The sequence below is a fragment of the Galleria mellonella genome, unplaced genomic scaffold, assembly GCF_026898425.1.
Source record: "Galleria mellonella isolate WM207_F2 unplaced genomic scaffold, CSIRO_AGI_GalMel_v1 utg87, whole genome shotgun sequence".
Taxonomy (NCBI): domain Eukaryota; kingdom Metazoa; phylum Arthropoda; class Insecta; order Lepidoptera; family Pyralidae; genus Galleria; species Galleria mellonella.
This window is the reverse complement of record NW_026442166.1, coordinates 79,774-103,749: the sequence shown is the minus strand read 5'-3', so window position 1 is coordinate 103,749 and position 23,976 is coordinate 79,774. Positions and strand designations below refer to the sequence as shown.

The 23,976-nt window shown below is 35.9% G+C and overlaps 2 protein-coding genes across 4 annotated transcripts in view; one reads left to right on the top strand and one right to left on the bottom strand.

Moving 5' to 3' along the window:
• LOC113509437 (tau-tubulin kinase homolog Asator) overlaps positions 1–12,952 on the bottom strand; it is a 97,392-nt gene extending 84,440 nt beyond the window's left edge. Inside the window, exon 1 of the mRNA XM_052902143.1 lies at positions 12,720–12,952. The gene's annotated coding sequence lies outside the window, so the exon portion shown is untranslated. The remainder of the gene's footprint in view (positions 1–12,719) is intronic.
• Positions 12,953–19,034: 6,082 nt separating this feature from the next.
• On the top strand, positions 19,035–23,973 carry LOC113514381 (uncharacterized). 3 transcript variants are annotated; one of them, XM_052902141.1, is made up of 7 exons: positions 19,035–19,185; positions 20,159–20,245; positions 20,385–20,482; positions 21,201–21,379; positions 21,914–22,080; positions 23,296–23,507; positions 23,615–23,973. In XM_052902141.1, coding segments are annotated over exons 1-6 (732 nt in total). In that variant the 5' UTR covers positions 19,035–19,183; the 3' UTR covers positions 23,495–23,507; positions 23,615–23,973. The 3 variants fall into 3 exon arrangements, with proteins under 3 accessions (XP_052758101.1, XP_026754260.2, XP_031764223.2); XM_026898459.3 differs by having other exon boundaries at positions 23,296–23,973; XM_031908363.2 differs by lacking the exon at positions 19,035–19,185 and adding an exon at positions 19,419–19,437 and having other exon boundaries at positions 23,296–23,973.
• Positions 23,974–23,976: the final 3 nt, after the last annotated feature.

Here is a 23,976-nt window from a genome sequence, read left to right as displayed (position 1 = left end):
AAAAACCATGATGACTCTAAAAAAAGTACTGAACTCTTTCTCTTTTCTTTCAATAAATTGTACACGAATTTCTAATAATCCAGTGATGTTTGCTACCAAACGTGCTAAAGCGTTTTTACAAATTTCGTAATAATATGAAATATAGATAACCAGTCTATTATTTAATAATCCACTCCACTCCTGTCCTGTCTTACGATAATCCCTTATTTTTCGGAACTGTTTCGGATGTTACTTTTGTATATTATGAGAATGTGAATTTAGAATTTTAATATCTATGATGAACTAAGATGACGAAATACTAATTTTAAAGGTTTGTACAATAAATTCTGTAAAACCCTTACTGTTTTTCATATGTTTCGTAGTTAGGTATCTATCACTTTCCATCAGGTAGCGCCTCAATTTTTGCCATTCCTAAATTAACAATAGGCGGGGAAAAAACCGTAACACTAATAAAATGATTTATTCTAAGAAAAATACAATTGTATTAGTGTCACAAGGAAGTCTCAAAATCTCGTCCCACCGGCTAATTTATACCATATTTTTGCCTAAATAAAGGTCGACGGCATTCGTTCCATTTAACAATATAATTCTGAAACATTTCCGCGAATCCGAAAGGATACGTTTCCTGGATAAATTTGGATTTGTTTCAATGACTTCATCAGCATAGTGTAGTCATCTACCCTTGATGATGATGTTGCATTCTGTCTGCATAGAAAGATTACGAGGCATCTTAGACATTGTGTTTAAACTTGTTATTGTATATTTTGTTTATGGTGTAATAAATAGTTAAATAAATAAATAATAAATTAAGTACTTGATTTTTGTAATATTTTTTTTTTTTTTTTTTTAAAACACAGGGGGCAAACGAGCATTCACCTGATGGTAAGTGACTTTTTTGCAGGTGTCTTTTATAAATTACTTTTTTATTATGGTTTATTTACGTGTTTTTTTATAAAACCACGGCCCGAGTATGGGGGCCAGAATACCGTAACACAGAGTATCCTAGTACGGATTCTGCCCGCTTCCAGTAATCTATGTATATTCTTTTATTTAAAAAAAAATTAGGCAGTAACGAATTCTACATAGAGGAAATTTATCAGTTTCATAAATAGCTCGAATCGCTGGATTTCCCTATATTATTACCGAATGATGTTTATTATCGATATTAGTTTGTTAGTCTTACCTCTGATACACTCAGTTCAAAATTTAAAGGTTTCTTGCAAAATAAATGCGTGACGCAATTGTTTGGAAACACGGCATCGTGCAACAAACGTATACAAAACTCCGTACATGTTCGATAAATAAATATTAGAAGTTTTCTGTTAGATTTCAGAAATAGTTCAGAAACCATGGGCCTGTTAGTGAAGCAATAATACCACACTGTTGCGGCCATAGTTCATGCACTCACAAGGTGAGCGTGTAATGAATCCCCGGCGCGGATTGACGGAGTGATGTGTTCGAATGAAAAATATTTTCGGTTTGGTTTATAAACATTTTACGATGTTCCTTACATCGTTTTACCTGGAATTTCGTTAGATTCACTCAGCTTATACGTGTACGATAATTGCCGAAGTAGACATTGTGGCGGCTGCTTTTTAGATAGGAGGAATGTGTACTAGCTACTTATAAATTAAGTGAAAAAATCGTGTTTTTTTAATGGGTGAAAATGGAATGGTAACCTCGCCCGCGCTATTAGTATACATATATCAATATACACGGACGAGGCACCAGTGGAAGATGATAAATGAGAATGGATGCAGGTCAGTTGGCCCACCATGACGAATTCGACAAGAATTAACCACGATGGTTTCCAGGGGGAGCCGCGTGGAGGTCGACCTGCAAGGGCATATTGTTAGCAATGTGGCTATTAGACTTCATTACTAACAATCCCTTTCTCTCCTAAAATAGAGTGGTGCATTTGTATCACAGCGTTTTCTGTGGTGTTCATGATACTATTCATGTCTATAGCAACGATTGCCGCGTTCCATCAGGCGGGCTGTTTGCTTATTTGCTATTCTAAATATTATAAAAAAAAAATGACTTAGGGATGTGCTCTTTGCCTTACACAGATAACCAATACTCCGCCTATCAAGGTATTGTAATCTCTATATCTCAATTTTTTTTTTATTTTTTTTTATAGTTTTTTTTATACTTTTTTTTATACTTTTTTTATACTATACTATACTCTATATCTCAATTTTATGTGCATGAAACATTGTATAAATGATTAATACAAGTGGCATACACATATTTCTTTCAATCGGAAATCTTCGGTTACATTGCTATGGGAAATTAAACAACGAGAATCTGTCCAAAACACCTAAACTAGAATGTTTAAGAAAATTCATTTTTGAATCTTAGACTTTTGAATTGGTATTTGTGTCAGGTTGTGGAATGAGCTCCCTGCCAAGGTTTTCCCTAGAGACTACAGCATGGGGTTCTTCAAAAGGGGGGTAAAGAGGTTTCTTCAGGGTCGGCAACGCGCGCGTAATACCTCTGGTATTGCAGGTGTTCATAGGCTATGGTAACCACTTACCATCAGGTGGGCCGTATGCTTGTTTGCCACATCAGTGGTATAAAAAAAAAGAATTTTCAGAAGAGAATTTTTCTACCATATCATAATACAGTAGAGAAGATACCGGTTGGTTTTTAAAAATTTGAAAATGTGCTTTCAAAATTATTTAGTTTATCACAGTTTATTTATTTATTTATACTTTTGCACACATTGGGAAATGTCTACAGGGCGAACTTAATGCCTGATGGCATTCTCTACCAGTCAACCGTTACAGTTACAGTTATGCGTATCCCAGACAGTTTGTGGTCTGAACGCTTCAATATGTTGACAATACTATAAGGTCTTAAACTAATTAGTAAATTAAAACGATTCTACATCAATCATTCATTAGCTGAAAACATGTATGACCTACTTACAAAGACGACCTAATTATAAATCTATTTCGGTTCGGACGTCGAACCTATCGACGTGAAATTATGGCACTAACTCAATGAAATGAAACACCGCGCATCGATCTCTCAAGGCCTGTCGTTAAGAGATATGTCTGATGTTCAAGTGAGGTACTACATATTTGTGCCGGAAGGGATTACGTTTCAGCATGATTATTGCAACTTTCCTTTCTTAAACTACTCCCAAAAAAAAGAAGTTCTTTATTTGTCCGATTTTTTTTTGTTATTTTCATGTGAAAGTGAGATCAACAAGTATGCGACACTTAATTGGAGGTGATAGGTACTTGATATCACAATTGGAAGTAATAATCACCTTCAATTAGGAATCAGCAGAACCTGAAAACACTGTGAATACTGAACATGTTGCGGATGTGTTTACGGCTGTTTTTAAAAAATACTTTTTTTTAAATTCCCCAAGTCATATTTGTATTGGGATTAACTACTCCATCTAGTTACTTCGTTTCCTCTTGTAGTTGCAACTAATTCGTGCATCTTCCTCCAGCCAGTTCTATCCCAGGCCATATCCTCGACCTCCCAATACGACGTAACACCTAGTGTTTCTTTTATCTGTCCCATGTAGTTATTCCTCGGTCTTCCCCTTCCTCTATTGCCTTCTATTTTTCCTTCTACTATGCTCCATCCAGTTACGTGACTATTATTATGTATATGTTTATAATGTATTAATTTATGTTTTTTTAATTCTTAAATACATCTCGTACGTATTTCTCTGCTTGTCCAATGGTTGACTAATACAGAGAACACCGTCAGGCCAAATGTATATATGTTCACAGTGTGTATTAAAATTTAAACAAACAAATAAACCGTATTGCCAATCCAGCGAAGAGTATTTCAAAAAGGGTCTAATGGGCCGTGCCAACCTAATAGTTGCCTGCCACAAACAGCTTTCAGCTGAGCACAAAGATATGTCCGAGCGTACATATGCACCTTTTGTAAAACAATAATCTCTCTTTGGGAATTAATTTTAAATAAGTCAATGCAATTCTGAATCTATTTTCACTGTTGTTGCTGTAATTGATAGGACTTGCTCGTGTGTTCTTTTTCTATTAGGATGAACAAGGGACCCGTGTGGAGGAGAATGGTTGGTAATGAGAACTTGTGATCATTTTGCAATACAATGCACCTTGTCAAGTCTAATTTTACGCGGCCTCTTCGACCCTAACGTTGTTTACTCCTAGTTAATTTGTTGCTATGAGCCAGCTGACTTGACTTTATTCTCATCTACTTGTGTCCCTGTAATGTATACTAATAGTCCAAGCGGGATTACTATAAATTTTCAGTCCATTAGAAAAAAAAACTGTCCTAGTTTCCTAATGGAATGAAAAATGGAATGGTGGAACTTCAAAGAAATTATTCGTTCGAGACAATTGTACATAAACCAGTCACTGAAACGTATTCAAACTGTATTCCTTTGTTTATAAACACTACGGTTGATCATCTTGACCTTCTCGGGTGTCACATTGGAGTTATATTCCTGGAAGAAAGCCCCGACAGCTACGTGAGGTCAATGAAATTGTTTCTTGATTAATAACACAAGAATCAAGAGCCAACATTATATGTCTACACTTTATTGCTTTTTATATAATTGCAACTGGAGATGGACGATGCTGAAATGTGTGTAAAGATGAAGGTTTTTGAAATGTTACCTGGGTCTACCCAACGAGAGGTCTGACATAAAGGTAGATGAATAAATAAAGATATGTTTTTGTAAAGATGTTTTCGGTCGATTTCAAAAAAAAGTTTTTCCCCCTCAATGTTATTTTCCCTCACAGTGTAAACACTTTTAGAATCTTCACAAGTTTCTACTCGTATTTCCTTGAATATATGCATTATGATCTTATTACTTAGCAGTAAGCACAAGCAAAGATGTGCAATTAAGTGCTAATTCATTGTCTTATAGGTCGATCAGAGACAATAAGTTTTTCTTGTTCACTTTATATCACTTTTTACATTTTTATTTGTTAAATTTTAGAGATTTTTTATTTGTAATACAACTTAGAATGGCAAACAATCTGACGGCCCACCTGATGGAAAGTGGTAACCGTCGCCTATAGACATGAGCAGTACCATGAACACAACTGAGTATACTGTTTCGCCCATGATACCACCCATGCGTTGCCATTGCTGAGGACTCAGGTGTTATTCATCTGTACCCAGTAAATTCACGCCATATCCCACCCTACAAACCGAAACGCAGCCATGCAAACACAACTGCTTCACGGTTGAAACACGAATGTGACAGAGGTACCCAAGCAATCGACTTTTGTACAAAGTCTCCCTTTGGGAGATTATATTGTGTGGATAATTCGGTAATCATTATATAAACGTTACATTGGAATAATTACGTCGAAGATAAACAAATCGCTGACCATGGTAGCCTGCCAAAAGTCAATGCGCCTTGCTACACGCTGACAGACGGGCAATGGATACGATATTGATATGTTAGATCGTGTATTGATCGAGGTTAATCGTAATGGTAAGCGTTAAATAAGTGCAGATAATTATTCGACTACCCGCAAATGCCAATTGTTCTAACCTACTCTTCTTTTATTCACTTTCACGACTCGTCTCATGCATGTAGGTTGGCACTAGAAACTTTTAGCTCGTTCCCTGCTCCTTAGACAGTACTAATCTATCTAATCATGTTTTTTTTTTTTATGGGTGAAAATGGTATGGTAACGCCGCCTGCACTAACGGAATAAGGAATTAACCATGATAGTTTCCAGGGGGAACCGCGAGGAGGTCGACCTGGTTGGGTATATTGCTAGCAATGGAATTCTCAGTCTCCATAACTAACAATCCCTTTCCCCCTATTTAATCATGTTAGGTTAAAACAAACTCAACTTATGCTAAATATCATATTTTTTTACGCATTGGAGTATCTTTTTCTGTTATTATATTATATTAACTATTCATACAGCAAAAAAAAAACTAGTATAGACTTACCCCCTTAACCATAAAAACTAAAACCTTTAAAAAATCTATTTTAAAATATTACACTGTTTTGTCACTATTTTTAAAATTGGGAATTGAGTATAAAAAAAGATAAAAGAGTTTAAAAGCTAAAATAGATTTATGAAAGGTTTGTCATTTTTACGAATAAGAAGGTAAATAACGTAAAAAACAACAAGATTTTATTCTTTAAAGAATAGAAGAAGCGACTAGCGAATAGTGACACAATTAATGTGGGACCAATGCGGAAATATTAGCATCGGGAGTTTTTTTTTTATTGAAAATGGAGTGGTAACCTCGCCTGCGTTAATGGGATACGCTGGCGGGGCACCAGTGAAGGGTGACAGATGAGAATGAAAACAGGCCAGTTAGCCCATCATGATGAATTCATCAGGAATTAATCATTATAGTTTCCAGGGGGAACCGCGATGAGGTCGACCTGGATATACACATCGAGAGTTAGAACAGGTTACAATAAGAAACAATGTAATTTTTGTTTTCAAAATTCTCTTTTTTACACCTACGTCTATAAAAATTGTAGGAGTAGAAAAAGAAGATAGATTCACACGCTAGATAGATAGATAGATAGATAGATACTCTTTATTGTTTCCTCCAAAAGATTACAATAGTAAACTTATTATAAATATAAATAATTACAAGAAATAATCACAATGAGAAAACAATGGGCGACCTTATCGCTAAGAGCGATCTCTTCCAGGCGACCTTTGGATGGAGAGGAGTAATTATAAACAGTTTGGTGGGAGGCACGATGAAAAATTTTGTTAGTTCTAAATATGGGAGATGTGATACATATAATAATATAAATATTATCCCTACTCATTATTATATTTATATACATACACCTACACACACATATACATATATATACATACACATACACATACATACATACATATATATATACACATATATACATATACATACCATACACATACAAATACATATACATACATGGACATAAACGCCTACACAAATACATAAAAATATATAAATACTGTTCACGAAAAGTATGCAAGTAATAAGTATGCTAACCAGACATATAAACATATTAAGAAGATGACAACTTGCTCAAATAATAGTTCTTCAGTTTTGCTTTAAAACCAGCCGTACATTTTATATTTCGTAAGGAAACTGGTAAAGCATTCCAAAGCCGTACAGCTTGCACCGTAAATGATTTGTCATAAAAATTAGAGAAATGTACCGGAATCTTCAGCTGAAGGCCCTCAGAAGACCTAAGATTAAAAGAATTGACGGTATGCAAGAATTCAAACCGCTCCTTCAGATAGTGAGGGGAAGAAGAGTTGAAAAGGGCATTGTGGAGCAGTGAAAGAATATGAGTATTCCGGCGAAAACGAATAGGAAGCCACTTGAGCTTAGTGCGAAACTCGGAAATGTGATCATATTTTCTAAGACCGAAAATAAATCTGATAAAAACATTTTGAAGACGCTCAAGTTTGTTAAGATGCCTAATTAACGAAAAAATTTACATTGCGGTTACCTAGGCGTTTCTTCAACCAGTTTCCTTCTAGTTCTGAGAATTCTATCCACAAATTGGTACCTGTAAATATTAAAGCTAGTGTTTTTTTTTTTTTTGATGTGTGAAAATGGTATGGTAATCCCGCCTGCGCTAACGGGATACGCTGGTGGAGCACCAGTGAAGGGTGATAGATGAGAAAGAAAACAGGCCAGTTAGCCCATCATGATGAATTCATCAGGCATTAACCATGATAGTTTCCAGAGGGAACCGCGAGGAAGTCGACCTGGTTGGGTATATTGCTAGCAATAGGATTCTCAGTCTCCATTACTAACAATCCCTTTCCCCCATTAAAGCTAGTGTTATGAACACATAAAATTTTACGTGTACAACAGAACTGCACGCGTTCGCTGCAGAAAACGTTTTATTTATATATTCCTTTATAATTAGCTATTTAACGTGCCGTGCCGTGGGTGTCATATTGAGCTCGTTGTTGTCGAGTCGTTTAAGTTCTCAGTTCTTTTTGTAACTCGCCCGGTATTTAGGTAACCATCCTATCTATTTAAGTAGCGAGAAAATCCATTGCCGCAGAACGAAAGGCGTACAGCTATCATCTTTAAATTAATAGTTACACGAGTGTAGCGTCCCCACTGTTTTGGCAATAACAACTGGAGATACGTATCTGTCCTGCTCCCATTATAGTTACAACGGAATACGTCGTCTAGGAAACTCACAGGTATGATGAGTTTTTCACTAGCAACATTCAAATGAAAGTTCTAATTTAGTGGGATTTTTTTTGTCTCTTTGTATACGTGATTAATTGTTGTCATCAATTTTCAAATATTTTTTTCAATTCTGAACTATTTTTTTAGTAAAGTAGTAGTTAAACCCTATTTTTAGTCGATAGGGTTTACTAATGTATTATAGTCCTACATTCATTTTGTGCGGTTTAAAGCAGCAGCTACTGCTCTGTTCGTAAAATTCTAGAATCTACTATCGTTACTTTTACATTTTAGAAGTAACAGAGTAATACAAGTTGCAGTCTCTTACAGTCAATCTCTTACATACAACCTTTGGTTAAAGGAGAACAGACAGAAATGTTTTTTTTTACAGGATTACGTTCCTTCCAGAAGGTTCCATTCTAAATTTAATATTTGAAATTGATTTTTTTATTTGTGGAGTTACATCTCGGTATGCGATTTTCCGCGCTAAATAACAAACAAGCATTTAAATACAGATTGGATGCGACAATCCGAACGTACTCGTATGTGGGCGTGCATAGATTTTTGCAACTCCGTCTGTCGTATCTCCGTTTCAGCTCCCAACAATATACCTTGTTTATTAACATCACATAAACCTTCGCCTACAAAACTGTTTTGAAAGCATTCCAATTGTCACTTCATGAGGAGTTTTATTAGGTACATATGTGAAAGAAGTGCATTACTATCATCAGAATGCTTTTCACTAATATAACCAGAACATCAGTTACTAGTTGATTGCTAAATATAAGTCTCGCCCATATTTTATCACAAAATACGATCTCTTATCATCAGCCAATCATCATCTATTTTGTCTATGAAAATGAAATGTCCCGCCAGCGTTATCAGTCTACGTTGGGTTTCTTAGCTTTGTAACCTTCATAAATAGTCCTTGTTAGTGATGAATGGCGAAGATGAAATAAGGTTGCTTGGCTCGTCGTGATAATTTCACCAGGATTTAAACGTGATACTTTCCTTGGAAGACGAATGAAAGAAGACCGTTCGTACCTCTGTTAAGTCGATTTAATAAATGGACATATCTACCTGGCTCAGAGACAAAGTTTACTCAAATTTTCTCTGCTTCCTGTTTTATTTCATTTATAATATGGAAATTGTGCGGACAAATACCGTGCCGCCCATGGCACTTCTTTTGTTGCCATTCCGAACAGATAAACCTAGTGTGTTGTGCCTGTTGTTTTATGTAAAAAAAAAAAAAATTATTTTACACGATTAACTTATGTGATACAATATACTTGAACTATCACTTTCGATTAGAAATTTGGCACGGTTATTGGACTGTGTCGTTTGCCCGCGTTTATTTCTGGCGAAAGAATCCATAAAAAAAACCATTTAATAAAAATAAACCATAGAGCTAATTGGGTATTCAGGATATTATTATGATGTTATTTAGGAAATTTACAAAATAAATACATTAAGTATGCTTATATGCACGTACGCACACACGCACTTATGTGTGCACAAACACACACACACAAACACACGGGCGCATAATCACACGCACACGCACAAGCACACACGCGAACTGAATAATATTGATATTTGAATTTAGAACGCGCCATCGTGTTTTTGACATAAATGACACAAACAAAAAAATAACGAATTGAGAAATAGGACCTACAGTCGAAATAACATTTGGTACAGAATTTAGGATTTAAACTTACGATAAATAATAGTTACATAGTCATGGGTTTGTATTTTTTAACTGACTTCAAAATGGTGGAGATTCTTAATTTAACTGTACTAATGTTTTTTTACTAGCTTTAACCCTCGGCTTCACCTTTGTAAATGAACATATAAAATATTCTATGTTATAAGTTAGTATCTATGTATCAGTGTACTAAATTTCATTCAAATCCGTTCAGTAGCATTTGCGTGAAAGAGTAACATTCATCCATTCATCGTTGCAAATTTTTGCATTTATTATATCAACAGAATTAATAGGATGTGTTAAAAATATAAAAACTACTTCTTTTTTTAATCGCAGTATGAGTATTTCACTGCGGTCTATAATCTATGGTCTCATCCTTACTAGTGAAAGTGTGTTTATGTTCGTTATTTTTTGTTATCTCTTGAACATATCTCAATCAAGCAAGCAAAATCGCGAGTAAAAACTATTATCTAATATAATTCATTAATTTACTCCTATCCAGTATAAATTTTGACAAGATTAAAGTATTTTTATGCGAAATGAAATCATAAATAATTGAACACTTCTTTATGTCAGAGTGATGTTATTAATCTACAACGACAATACGTGTGCTCTATGATTAGTTCATTACTCTTTGGCCTATAAAAATAGATTTAAATTCAATATAAACGAATTCTTGTGTTTACGACTAAACAATAACTGAAAGATATTATTCTTCGGTTTACGATATCATTCGACGGGATCAGAGAATACTTGGCGGTTGCTGAGCCAAAACTTTTTGGTAGATATTTTGTGTGGATGCCAGAATTTGTGAGACCACATTGGTCTTCATTTTAACGTCTCATTTAGATTCTATAATACAAAACGACCTATTAAAATCCTACTATCAAGGAATAGATAGAAAGGATATCAGAGAAATCTTTAAGATTTGCAAAATACCATCTTGCAATAGTGGGTATTCTAACATCTTTACCACACTGAATGCATCATAACCTGGATTAACAAATACATGGGATTCTTTTCACGCGGTTCACGTAAATAATGCCAATGTTTATAGTCAGTATTTCTAATAAATACAGAGAATAATTTACTGCTAATCATTTGGATATTGTTCTTGTCTGTAATGCAGTGTTACATCAAAGTCAGGCAAAGGCAAATTATTTTTATTCTACGCGTTTTACCGAGACTTTGGAGACGTTAGTTTACTGCTAAACAAAAATGTTTATATTATTATAACTAGACTGTAAAATTGAAATATTTATACGTAGAAATAAGACCTATATAAAAAAGTGTCTTCATTATTATGCAGTTAACTTATCTCGTGAATTTACAGGGTACAGAGGAATAACACCTAAGTCCTCAGGAATGGCAACGCATGGGGGTATCATGGGCGAAACAGTATACTCTGTTATATCCATGGTACTGCTCATGTCTATAGGCGACGGTTACCACTTTCCATCAGGTGGGCCGTCAACTTATTTGCCATTCTAAGTTGTATAAAAAAAATCTCGATAAATCAAACTAATTTGACTTCAATTACAAAATAAAATGTGTGAATACCCTTTGAAGCCAAATCTACTCAATGACAATAATATTGCACTGTCATTGTGTATGATAAACTAATTATAATATAGTAAACTACAAGTTGACATGCATATCAATATAAAGTTCCTAACATTAATGAAAAACGGGTATATAAAAAATATTATATTGCCTTGTAGGTCCCGGCGTAGAGTAGGCCACCCCTTCCTTTCTTGTAGGTGTCGTAAGAGGCGACTAAAGGAGGGCGAGGGATTTACAGCAGCATCTGTTTTAAAACATCTCCAAACCCTAACTGCGGTTGCCAATCCGGCGTCAAGCGTGGCAGCCACTGGCAAAACTCCTTAGGGGGAGGCTTACGTTTATCAGTGGGCAGTGAAAAGCTGGTATGATGATGATGATGAGCATATCCAAATAATGTTCTGAACATTCACGAATTAATATAAAAAGAACATATGAATTCGTGGATGTGATGTGGGTACATTAAGAATCATATTTTATTAGATTTTAATTAACTTCCTATATATTATGTGGAAAGAGATGAACGCTGGTACTATCGTTCATGTTTGGGGTATTAATACAAAAAGTTACTTGCACGGTTTCACTCAAACAAGTATAAGTTTGCACCTATCTAATATTACAAGTACGGGGGGAAAGGGATTGTTAGTAATGGAGACTGAGAATCCCATTGCTAGCAATATACCCAACTAGATCGACCTTCTCGCAGTTCTCCCTGGAAACTATCATGGTTAATTCCTGATGAATTCATCATGATGGGCTAACTGGCCTGTTTTCATTCTCATCTATCACCCTTCACTGGTGCTCCGCCAGCGTATCCCGTTAGCACAGGCGGGGGGTTACTATACCATTTTCACCCATCAAAAAAAAAATTACGAGTATATTTCACATGGAGACCGTATACGCAGTACCGTTTATTTTTATTTACATAGTGGATATTATTAACAAGGATTCTTTCTATTTCTTGAAACACTCGTATTTTTTTTTTAATTAGGTAATAGATGTAGTGATGTGATATCACCTTTTTTACTACTTAGGGTCGATACCGCAAGAAAATACCTACATGTATTCCATTATACACAGTTTATCTTTACATTTATCATCCGGTGTACAGATTTTGTTATTTACCTATTTGATTCTTTTATTATTTTGTTTATTTTAAAAAGAGCATCAATATTGTCAACACAAAGGTTATCTGAAAATATTTCCCAAATCGAACCTACGACCTTAGCAACGATATAACGTCTACATAAATCCAACCTACACACTTTCACACGTTACTAAAATTCCAAAAATACTCACTTACCCGTATAAAAGCATAGCACAAAACACTTTTTGAACACACAATAAAACGCAACACAGAACAAATCCAATGCAAAATCGAAACGCGCGGTTTTATTTTTAAAAATGTCCAACGAAATGGACGGCCACGTCCACAACGCGCTCCGTCCAAACAACGTCTAAATCTAATTATAAAGTTAGATGCGAAAGTTATTCTGGTTTCGGGAAATATAAAATTACTCGGCCGCATAGTGTTGTGATTTTTTATCGATGTTTAAACGGTCTAAAAGATGAGCTTGCAACTTTGATTATTCGCTGTCATAATCGTTACAGTTACGCTGGTGAACACTTAGACTATTAGAAGGAAAGATCTCCGAGTCCCCTTCATCCATGAATTATCTGTAGTAACGTATTTTAACTCATTATTTCATTCAATCAAACATAATCCTCCTGATAAAGGTAGGCCTTTCTAAGACGCTCAAATTCCTACTTTCTTGCCATGAATTTACACGGTTTTGATACCTACGTTTCGTGACATAAACATAAATTGGAAATTGAAAACTTTAACATACATACATACATACATATATCTGTCACGCCTGTCTCCCATTAGGGTAGGCAGAAACAATGGAACGCCAAATGCTTCGATTCAAACAAACCTCTTTCGCTTCTTCCACATTCATCAATCTTGTCATACACGCAAAAATTTTAACCTTACTACAGAATTTAAACCCGTCGCTCCTAATTATTTAGAACTTCCACTGGAATTCTCCCAGTTATTGGGTCGCAGAGAGAGTACCATGTAATAATATATTTACGATTCCAATAGGATCTTTGAATCCTACATTTTGATATTTCTTAATATGTTAAACCAAATTTTTAACATCAAATTTCGTTCTGATATTTAAAATTCGTTTATTTTTTCTAACTGGAAAAAAGGAAAGTTACACAAGGCTGAGCAGTGTTTTGTCTTTGTTGATGTAAAATCTAGTTGATGAAAAATATCGATATTTATAATTTCATAATCATCGAGCGCGGCCCTCACTGCTTCAGTGGCCAGTATATAAGTCAGTAACACCTGGCAATAGAGCGAACCCCTTCCTAGAGCCTGGTATTGTTTATTTTTATATGTACAAAGGTATATTGGTTTATGTGGTCAGCCCAAATCGAAGCCACGTCATTGTTTAGACATCGGAATACGGTCATTGCTGTGATACCTACTAGTGATAACACGTGTGTAAGTTCCCAATAACATCTATTTCTTCCGAGAAGCATCAATTCCTGTTACGTTTTGGTCTGGACTGTAAGGTAACCCAGTCTCCGCAATCTCTGACACGAGAAGCATGACAGATTGGTCTGGAGAGATCAGGATTATTAGTAATCAGGACTCTAGTCCATTGTTAATAACGCTGTACTCTACTATATTTTTTATGCAACTTATAATGGCAATCAAACTGACGGCCCACCAGTTGGAAAGTGGTAACCGTTGCCTATAGACATGAGCAGAGTATACTGTTTCGTCCATGACACCCCCCATGCGTTGCCATTTCTGAGAACTAATGAATGTAATCTTTAAAATCCGTCAATCGTTTGGGCCAATGATATTGTTTGGACTACATTTACATTACACATATATAAATATAAAATATATCCACTCACATGTCTGAAGAACATAACCCTCTTTTCTTCAGCTGTAGGGTATAGTATACTCATTAGGAACCATAGTGTATCAATGACATGATCATTTACAGGACCGCGCCGGACAGCTTATTACGTCTTCTAATTCGTACAAGTAGTATCGGTTTTTTAGGATTGAGTCACACTGTTTTACTATCATAAGTATTCTATTTTTTTTTATGCAGCTTAGAATGGCAAACATGCTGACGGTCCACCTGACGGAAAGTGGTAACCGTCGCCTATAGACATGGGCAGTACCATGAGCATAACAGAGTATACTCTTTCGCCTGACACCTCCCATGCGTTGCCATTTCCGAGGACTTGGATATTCCTTTGTACCCTGTAAATTCACTGCCATATCCCACCCTTCAAACCGAAACACAGTCATGCAAACAAAACTGCTTCACGGTAGGAACACGAATGGAGCAGAGGTGCCCAAGCAAACGACTTTAGTACAAAAGTCTCCCTCGGGTATTGAATTTGATATATGTAAGGAGAAGGTGAAGCTGACCTGCTAAGAGTGGCATTTACTGGCAAAACTCTCCTAAGGAGAAAGCCTATGCTTAGCAGTGCATAGTTAACGATTTCTATGGTATGAAGAAAGTGTGGACTGCTGTATGGGAGTTCTTTAAAAAGGGCGTAGTAGGGTTTTTTGGTCGCCATACGCACTTGATACCCTTGATGATGCAGGCGTTCATAGGCTGCAGTGATCGTTTACCATTAGATGGACTGTATGCATGTTTGTTTGCTTTGAGATACAGTGAAACTTGATTAAGTGGGAACTGGATAAATGAGAAACCTCCATAACTGGAACTCATCCTGAGGTCCTAACACTTTGGCACTGGATTACCTCTGTTAGTGGGACGAAGCAAACCTGTATATCTGGAATTCGTTCTTTCGATTTTATAGTCATAATTACTTCTGTAATTGGGACAACATCGATTTATCACCTCTCTAACTTGGTCTATTTTGCATTTCAATTTGTTATTTACTTATTTTATATACAATTTTGATCCTTAATGACCTTCAGTTTTAGTTCTGCTTTACTATAATACCTATGTTTATTTAAAAAATGCCAAAACGAAGACTCAAATCGTTATGGATACGTGAAAAACGAGAGGAAGTGGTTGTTAGTAATACGGATTACCAGTCCCATTGCTAGCAATATACCCTATCAGATCGACCTCCACATGGTTCCTTCAGGAAACCATCGTGCTCAATTTCTGGCACATTCTTCACGGTGGGCTAACAGACCTGCCTTTTCATCTTTGCCCCGCCAGCGTATATCGTTAGCGCAAGGGAAGTACCATTCCATTGTCATCCATAAAAAAAAATACGTGGAAAACTGAGGTTAATATCCGTTTATGAAAGTTGGAAGACACGTGATGAAGACGCAGTGAAGTCTGTTGAACCCTCTGAGAAAAGATACTGATATCTATTTATACCTGGACATCTGAGACACTGGGTAAGTGTAAATACCTCTATCTTCTATTCATTTAAGAGTTTTCTCTTGTCCCCAACCAACAGCGGTAGTGTCAACAGGATGTAGTGGGAATCTTGGTGGGACAAGATTACCTATAAAAAGCTACAAGAATCTTATGACGATACTATGACATGGCGAATAAATGCCACCAGTAAATAAGCATTCCTCTGATATGGGGCAGTAGCCATATCAGTATTGGTAGAAGGCCGAAGAAGAGACTTCTAGAAGGGCTTCTAGTCAGTGATCAGAGGGCCAAATATCGGTCTTTGAACTGCGGTGCAGAAAGCAAGATGGGAAACTATTACACTATAATCCCATAAGTAGCAACCTCTATCAGTGAGACTTATTTACAGGTCTCTTGTTGTCTCACTTAACCAGGTCTCCCTGTATAAACTAAATTAAACTTTGTGTCCCACAAAAACCAACTTTAATTCAGACAGAATCAGTTATTTTGATCTAAAAGCTAAACTGCTAAACCGATTTTGATAAAATTTCTATACGACTAATGTGTAAGTATATCCTTTCAGAAAAAAAAAATTTTTTCAAATGGGTTTAAAACTAAACCTCCTTCTTTATGAAGTTAGTCGAGATAGATTTCAGAAACCGAATTGTTTTTTATACCACGAAAGTGGCATTCATTGGCTTGTCTGATAGTAACGGTCAATGTAGGAGGGAAAGGGATTGTTAGTAATGGAGACTGAGAATCTCATTGCTAGCAATATACCCAACTAGGTCGACCTCCTCGCGGTTCCCCCTGGAAACAATAATTATTATTATATTACCAATTTAAATTTCATTTCCAAGACTAATCTACTTTAATCGTTATTTTCAATGTCACGGTACTAGTTTAGTATTATTATATTAGCTGTGGTCACGGCAAGATGTCTGCCTGGTACAATACGCTGGTTTGCCTTCGCAGCACTATACACTCGTATAAATTTAAGTTACCAGAACAATCTTCTTCCAAGCCCAATTGCTAAAATCAGGTCGGAATCTAATAGTCAGCCAGCTACCATTCGAAAATATTATGTACAAGTGAACAGGAAAAGACGTTTTGAAATGTTTCACCGTATGCATGCGACTTTACCGCGTGAGTGATCAATTTATATTGAAAATATGTACGTTGCACGGCTCCATTGCTTTCCGTCATTATTACGGAAGCATCTTATACTCTTTACATTTATTTTTCATCAACTTTAAAAAAAAGTCTATAAGGTATAGATCACTTAACTATGGTATAAGCTTATTTTTTTCGGATGTATTTGTTAATTATAAACCGATTTTGATAATTCTTTTTTGCAATTATATTCGTGTAGAGCATCATAATTTCAAATTTGATCTGTTACGATGTAAAATCTCTTTCTCACATTCGTGTTCTAAATTTAAATTAAACACAAATTTAAAGATACCTTTTATCAGTGTATTAGAATGGTGATGAATAATGATCGAAGTTGATTTTTTTGTGTAATAAAATTTGAAATTTTGCTTACCGATTGTTACATTTTGTTTCCGTAACAATTTTGGGAAATACTTTTTTAATATACACTATCTGAATAACTTGAATTAAGTTGTCGATGAGTATGTATACCCGGGACGAGTTGTCCGTACGGGTAAGTCCAACTTCGAACAAGAGGACACTAGATGGAGCGACGACCTGAAATACACTGCAGGAAGTCAGTGGATGCAGCTGGCTCAAGACTGTTCTTTATGGCAATCTATGGGGGAGGCTTATGTCCTGACGGACAGACTGACGGTGCAATTAATGGATAATGGCTGAAATGATGATGACGAATGATGATGATCTTAATAACTAGGTTTTTTTTATACAATTTAGAATGGCAAACAAGCTGACGGCCCACCTGATGGAAAGTGGTAACCGTCGCCTATAGACATGAGCAGTACCATGGACATAACAGAGTATATCTACTGTTTAGGTTATTTTCAATTGAGAATATTTATATTTTTAGCCATGTACTTTTATGTCTCTTCGACTGTCATAACATAATAAATTCATCGCTATCTTAATGATTAAATTCCGTTTAATTTGATATTTTCACAGAATAAAGATAAGTGGTTATCTTTATTCAAGTGGTTAAATCTATTTATATACCTAATCTAAGGATACCCACGTAACTACGTACTCTATATCGTGTCCTATGTGTACGGAAATCCTAACACATTTTGCAATCCAGTCTATTTAATTAATCATGTATTTACTCACTTGAATTCAAATATTTTCGTATTTCGTACAGGTAATAAAAGAATACAAAAATTATTTTATATACCGATTTGTAATAATAATGTATCGTATCATAATCCAATTATCCGCATGTGCAGAAAATATAACAATGTATGCAAGGAGCTTGATATTTTGCAACAATCCTTGCAATGTTACATTAAGGCTGCCAATTTATATCGAATGTTATGCGGAGCAGTTGTTGGAGTGCAAATTTAATGCCGTTTTATGTAATATTTATTTTATAAATGTATTAATTTGTAATCTGTTGCCTTGCTATAAATAAATAAATATATGTAAGAGTTTTTCTTTTTTTATAACTATTATTGGTTATTTTTTACACTGTCAATCAATCAAGCATTTATTTTGTGAATAATAGGTACAAATTCTGTTTATCTATTGTGTATATGTTCAAGCCAAGTCCCTTGAGACAAGGGATTGTTAGCAATGCGAACTACCAGTCCCATTGCTAGCAATAAACCCTGGCAGGTCAATCTCTACATGATCCCCCCTGGAAAACATCGTCTTGAATTCCAGGTGCATTCATCACGAGGGGCCAACTGACCTGCCTTTTCATTCTCACCTATCATCCGTCATTGGTACTCAACCAGCGTATACCATTAGCGCAGGCGGGTTTACCATTTCATTATCATTAATAAAAAAAAACCAAGTCCCTTACTTGTAGGCAAAAATAATCTAATGTCAAATCTTCTATCCTTACATTCATCTCTTACTACCTGCATTATCATTATAAGATTAATTACTAATCGTGCCGTGTAAAGTAAAACCGGTTATAATGTAATCACGAATAATTTCTCGAAATAAACAAGTACAACGCGAACGCGGCCTCTCATACATGTACCTTGGTCGTCAGAAATAAAACCATTTGATACCTAACTCCCAAGCACTCTTATTACCGCGTATCAAGCACTATATTACCATAACACAAGTGTAAATCAACTTGCTGATTGTTGTTCGAAGATAATAAATAAAATATCTGTTAGTATTCACGCAGTATCGCACTATAGACAACGTTAGTGCCCGCCATTCTAAATACAAATCGGTGATATTCAATTAAAATTAGGCGTAGACAATGTAAGTTGTTTTTTTTTATTTTTTATCAACACAGATTAGTTTGCAATTGTTTTCTATGATGTTCTATCGCAGATTATTTAAAAAAAAATCGTGTGTTCAGAAAATGTAGTTTAAATATTGCCTTGGTCTTCATTCTAGCTATTATTACAAATATGACTTGATTAACATAAATAAACCTGTATCTAGCATGGACATAATTTATATGGTAGATTTGTAACTATATAATAATTTTGGTTTATCTTAGCGCCCTAGGTCAGTAGGTATATTGTTTAAATAATAAATATCATTGTTTTGTACTTAATTTAATATTAAACCTTGTTATTTTATAATTAAATGGAACTATTGGATTTTTATTGTTATCATTTTTTGTTATGATAATTCTACCAATTAAATAGATATATGTATTTACATTATTTACTAGCTTTTGATCGCGACTTCATCCGCGTGGCCGGATATGTTTACTGACCGGCATAAAAAATTATAAATAACCTAGTCATTCAAATAGTGTATATTAAAAAAGTATTTCCCAAAATTGTTACGGGAACAAAATGTAATAATCGGTAGGCAATATATAAAATTTTATTGTAAAACAAATCAACTTCGATCATCATTCATCACTGACAGTTGGTATCTTTAATTTAGTGTTTAATTTATCGGATGGAGGCTTTGTACGAAAATCGTTAGCTTGGGCACCTCTGTCCCATTCGTGTTTCTACCGTGAAGCAGTTGTGTTTGCATGGCTGTGTTTCGGTTGGAAGGGTGGGATATGACAGTGAAATTACAGGGTACAGAGGAATAACACCTGAGTCCTCAGGAATGGCAACGCATGGGGGGTATCATGGGCGAAACAGTACACTCTGTTATGTCCATGGTACTGCTCATGCCTATAGGCGACGGTTACCACTTTCCATCAGGTGAGCCGTTAGCTTGTTTGCCATTCTAAGTTGTATAAAAAAAAGTGTATGTATTTCAGGTCCTACGTGAGGCCCTCCAATGTCCCGCTGGGACAAATATGGAGTCGCTTCAAAGGGATAGAGAAAGACGGAAAGCCACCAAAAATGTAAGTTTTAAATAGTACATTCACGTTTCAAGTTCTCAATGCTGTAACACACGGCTTTCCCCGCGAAATAATTAGAAGTAGTCCTATTTATTATTGTGCGGGTAGGAAAGAATTTTGACATTCTGCTCACATTAATCAGGTACCAGATACGAGATATGGAAGAGAAATGGCGAACACAATGCCTAGATTTCATGCAGGAGGTGTTCCTGAGAGACGAGCCTCTGTCTAAAGCTTTAGGTAAGAAATTCAACCCTATTAAATGGGTCTATTTCTGTGTCGAAGTGTTTAAACATAATAGAAAAAAAAAACAAGAAAGAAATATTTATTAATGCTTAATTGTACACTTAATTATAAAAAAACTTAATTATAAATATTATAAAAATTAACAAAAAGAAAAGAAAAAGCACTAAATTGGTGTCACTCAGCCATATGCCATGTCCTTTTAGACAAAATATTAAGCAACTTCTAAAATAAACTGTCAATTTGGATGCATTTTCATTTTTACCATATCGCCAATTCTGAACCGATTTTAACTAGTCTTTTTACAATGGGCAGGGTTTGCTCTCATGTGTTACGATAATTAAAGCTTTCGTTTTTATTTGCAGCGTAAAAAACGGCTTGTTACGAAATGAAATTTATTTTTAGACCTAATTTCAATATTTTTCAGTGACCTCTCCATACTAATTTACGAAATATCTCGTATCATCATCATCACCATCACCATCAACATTGATGTGTGCATGTTCGCGATTATTTATTTTCAACTTGCTTTTTTGCAAAACAACATATTCCTATACTTATAGTACTTGTAGTGATACGCAAGCGAGTTGGTTAAACACTAATTTATTCATTGAAAGATTATGTAAAAGAAATTTTTACCGGCCAGTATTTACAAAATTATCAGTGGCCAGTACGTGAATATAATATACTACAGTTGTTTAAAATCTCATTTTAGATGTAAAATCCGATCCATTATCAATAAAAACGATCAGAAAAAACTGGGAGATGTTTCTGGACCAAAAGGTGAGCCTGGCCTGCTTCATGGAGGACGAGGATGGCAACCCTGACGAGCTGGTCGGATTTAATATCATCATCATCAGAACGATAGACGAGCCAGACTCCGAGTTTAAACACGTAAGGCTGTAGACGTATTAAAAGCCCGTCGTTTGCAAGATGTTCCTACAAGATCTGAGGACTGGCAAAAATGTTGTATTTGAAATACAAACTGTGTATATTAAATTATTTTATATTATCCACATGAGACAATTGCAATCTGATTTTTATGTTTTTTTTTTTCCATCGAAAGTGTTAATCCATATTTTTTTATGCAACTTAGAATGGCAAACAAGAGACGGCCCACTTGATGGAAAGTGGTAACCGTCGCCTATAGACATGAGCAGTACCATAGACGTAACAGAGTATACTGTTTCGCCCATGGTACCCCCCATGCGATGCCATTCCTGAGAGGTGTTATTCCTCTGTACCCTGTAAATTTACTGCCTTATCCCGCCCTTCAAACCGAAACACAGCCATGCAAACACAACTGCTTCACGGTTGAAACACGAATGGGGCAGAGGTACCCAAGCAATCGACTTTCAACTATTAAATTCCCTTAGTTGCCTCTAATGACACCCAATCCCTTTATATAGTATAAAAAAATGTCTCCAGGAAGAGGGCGAGTCCTGGAACAAGCTGATGAGGACGCTTGTGGAAGCTGAGAACCTGGTCAACGTGTTTACATACTATGATGTAAATTCGTACCTGTCTTCAAGCGGCCTGACGGTGCTGCCCGGACACAGAGGACAAAATATAGGCGCTAGGATGTTCGCTGCCAGGTGATTATATGTAGTAATAATTTATTTAAATCAAACATCATCATCATCATCATGTCAGCTTTTTATTTATTTAACACTTTATTGCACCAACATAACATGATTTGTTAAACAATTTTCAATACGTATAGTGTAGTACAAAAGGCGGTCTTATTGCTAAGCAATCTCTTCCAGACAACAAATTATCCACTGCTCAACATAGACTTCCCCATTTAATGGGGGTTTGGCCATCAATTGCCACACTTGGCATGCCGATTGGCAACCGCAGTTGAGTTTAATACATGATTTACCACTCCCCATGACCGTACATTAGGTACTTTTAATTTGGTCAAATGTAAGATAATGCAGTACTAATACCTTGTTGTGGGGGGAAAGGGATTGTTAGTAATGGAGACTGAGAATCCCATTGCTAGCAATATACCCAGCCAGGTCGACCTCCTCGCGGTTCCCCCTGGAAACTATCATGGTTAATTTCTGATAAATTCATCATGATGGGCTAACTGGCCTGTTTTCATTCTCATCGATCACCCTTCACTGGTGCTCCGCCAGCGTATTCCGTTAGCGCAGGCGGGGTTACTATACCATTTTCACCCATAAAAAAAACTACCTTGTTATTGAGGGGAAAGGATTGTTAGTTATAGTCCGTATCAGCCCCATTGCTAGCAATATACCCTATCAGATTAATCTCCACCCGGTTCCCCCTGGAATCCATCGTGCTGAATTCCAGGTGTATTCATCACGGTGGGCTAACTGACCTGCTTTTCCATTCTCACCTATCATCCCTCACTGGTGCCCCGCCAGCGTATACCTTTAGCGCAGGGCGGGGTTACCATTCCATTATCATCTATTGAAAAATACCTTATTATTAACTATTTTCAACCGACTTGAAAAAAAGGAGCTGCTCAATTCGGTTGTATTTTTTTATGTTTGTTACCTCAAACTCCGTCAGTTGTAAACCGATTTGGATAAATTATTTCTTATCGGAAAGATATATAAATATAAATATATCCTGTAAAATTTTTATCAAAATCGGTTCAGTGCTTTAGTTTTTAATGAAATGAATGAAATTAAATGAAATGACATGGCATGGCATGACATGACATGATATGAAATTAAATGAAATTAAATTAAAACAAAATAATTCGTTTTTCTATAACCAAAGTAATTTTTTTGTGAAACACAATTTTAATTATTTGTAGTTGACATATTTAATTCCAGGGAGCCCCTGTGCAGGGCTTTAGGCGTGAAAGCGTCGTGTACCGTGTACACGGCGACCGCGTCGCAAGTTTTAGCAGCCAAGTGTGGGTACGAGGTGCTGGCGACACTCCACTACAAGGATATGATGAAGTACGGAATCGACCTGAGCACGTCGGAGTGTCCCCGCGCCGAAGTCATGGGAATCAAGTTTGATTTTTAAAACAATTCCAAAGGTAGTCATTGCACTGCATTCTGTGATATCCACGGTGCTGTTCATGTACAAAGTGTCAGTTAGCCCATTCTGACGATATCGACTAGAATTAACCACGATGGTTTCCAGGGGGAACCTGGAACGTGGAGGTCGATCTGACAGGCTAGTTATGAGGCTATTTGACCCCATTACTAACAATCCCTTACCCGCCAGACTTTGATGTTAGAAGCGCCGACAGATTGAGGTAACGGCGCGTTGATATCCTTCTTCCGAGATGAAGGAGGTATAAGATGAGGCGGGTCGTATGATGGATCGCCATTTCATGTTGCATGTTTCTACCACAGCGTTGTTAATATATGTTTATAGTTTTAGAACCTAAGAACGCCATCGTTAGCTGTAACTAGAACTTATTTGTAAATAAATAGATAATATTTTCTTATGAAGTATGCAATTTTTAATGTATTAATAAAAATATATTTTAATATTAATAC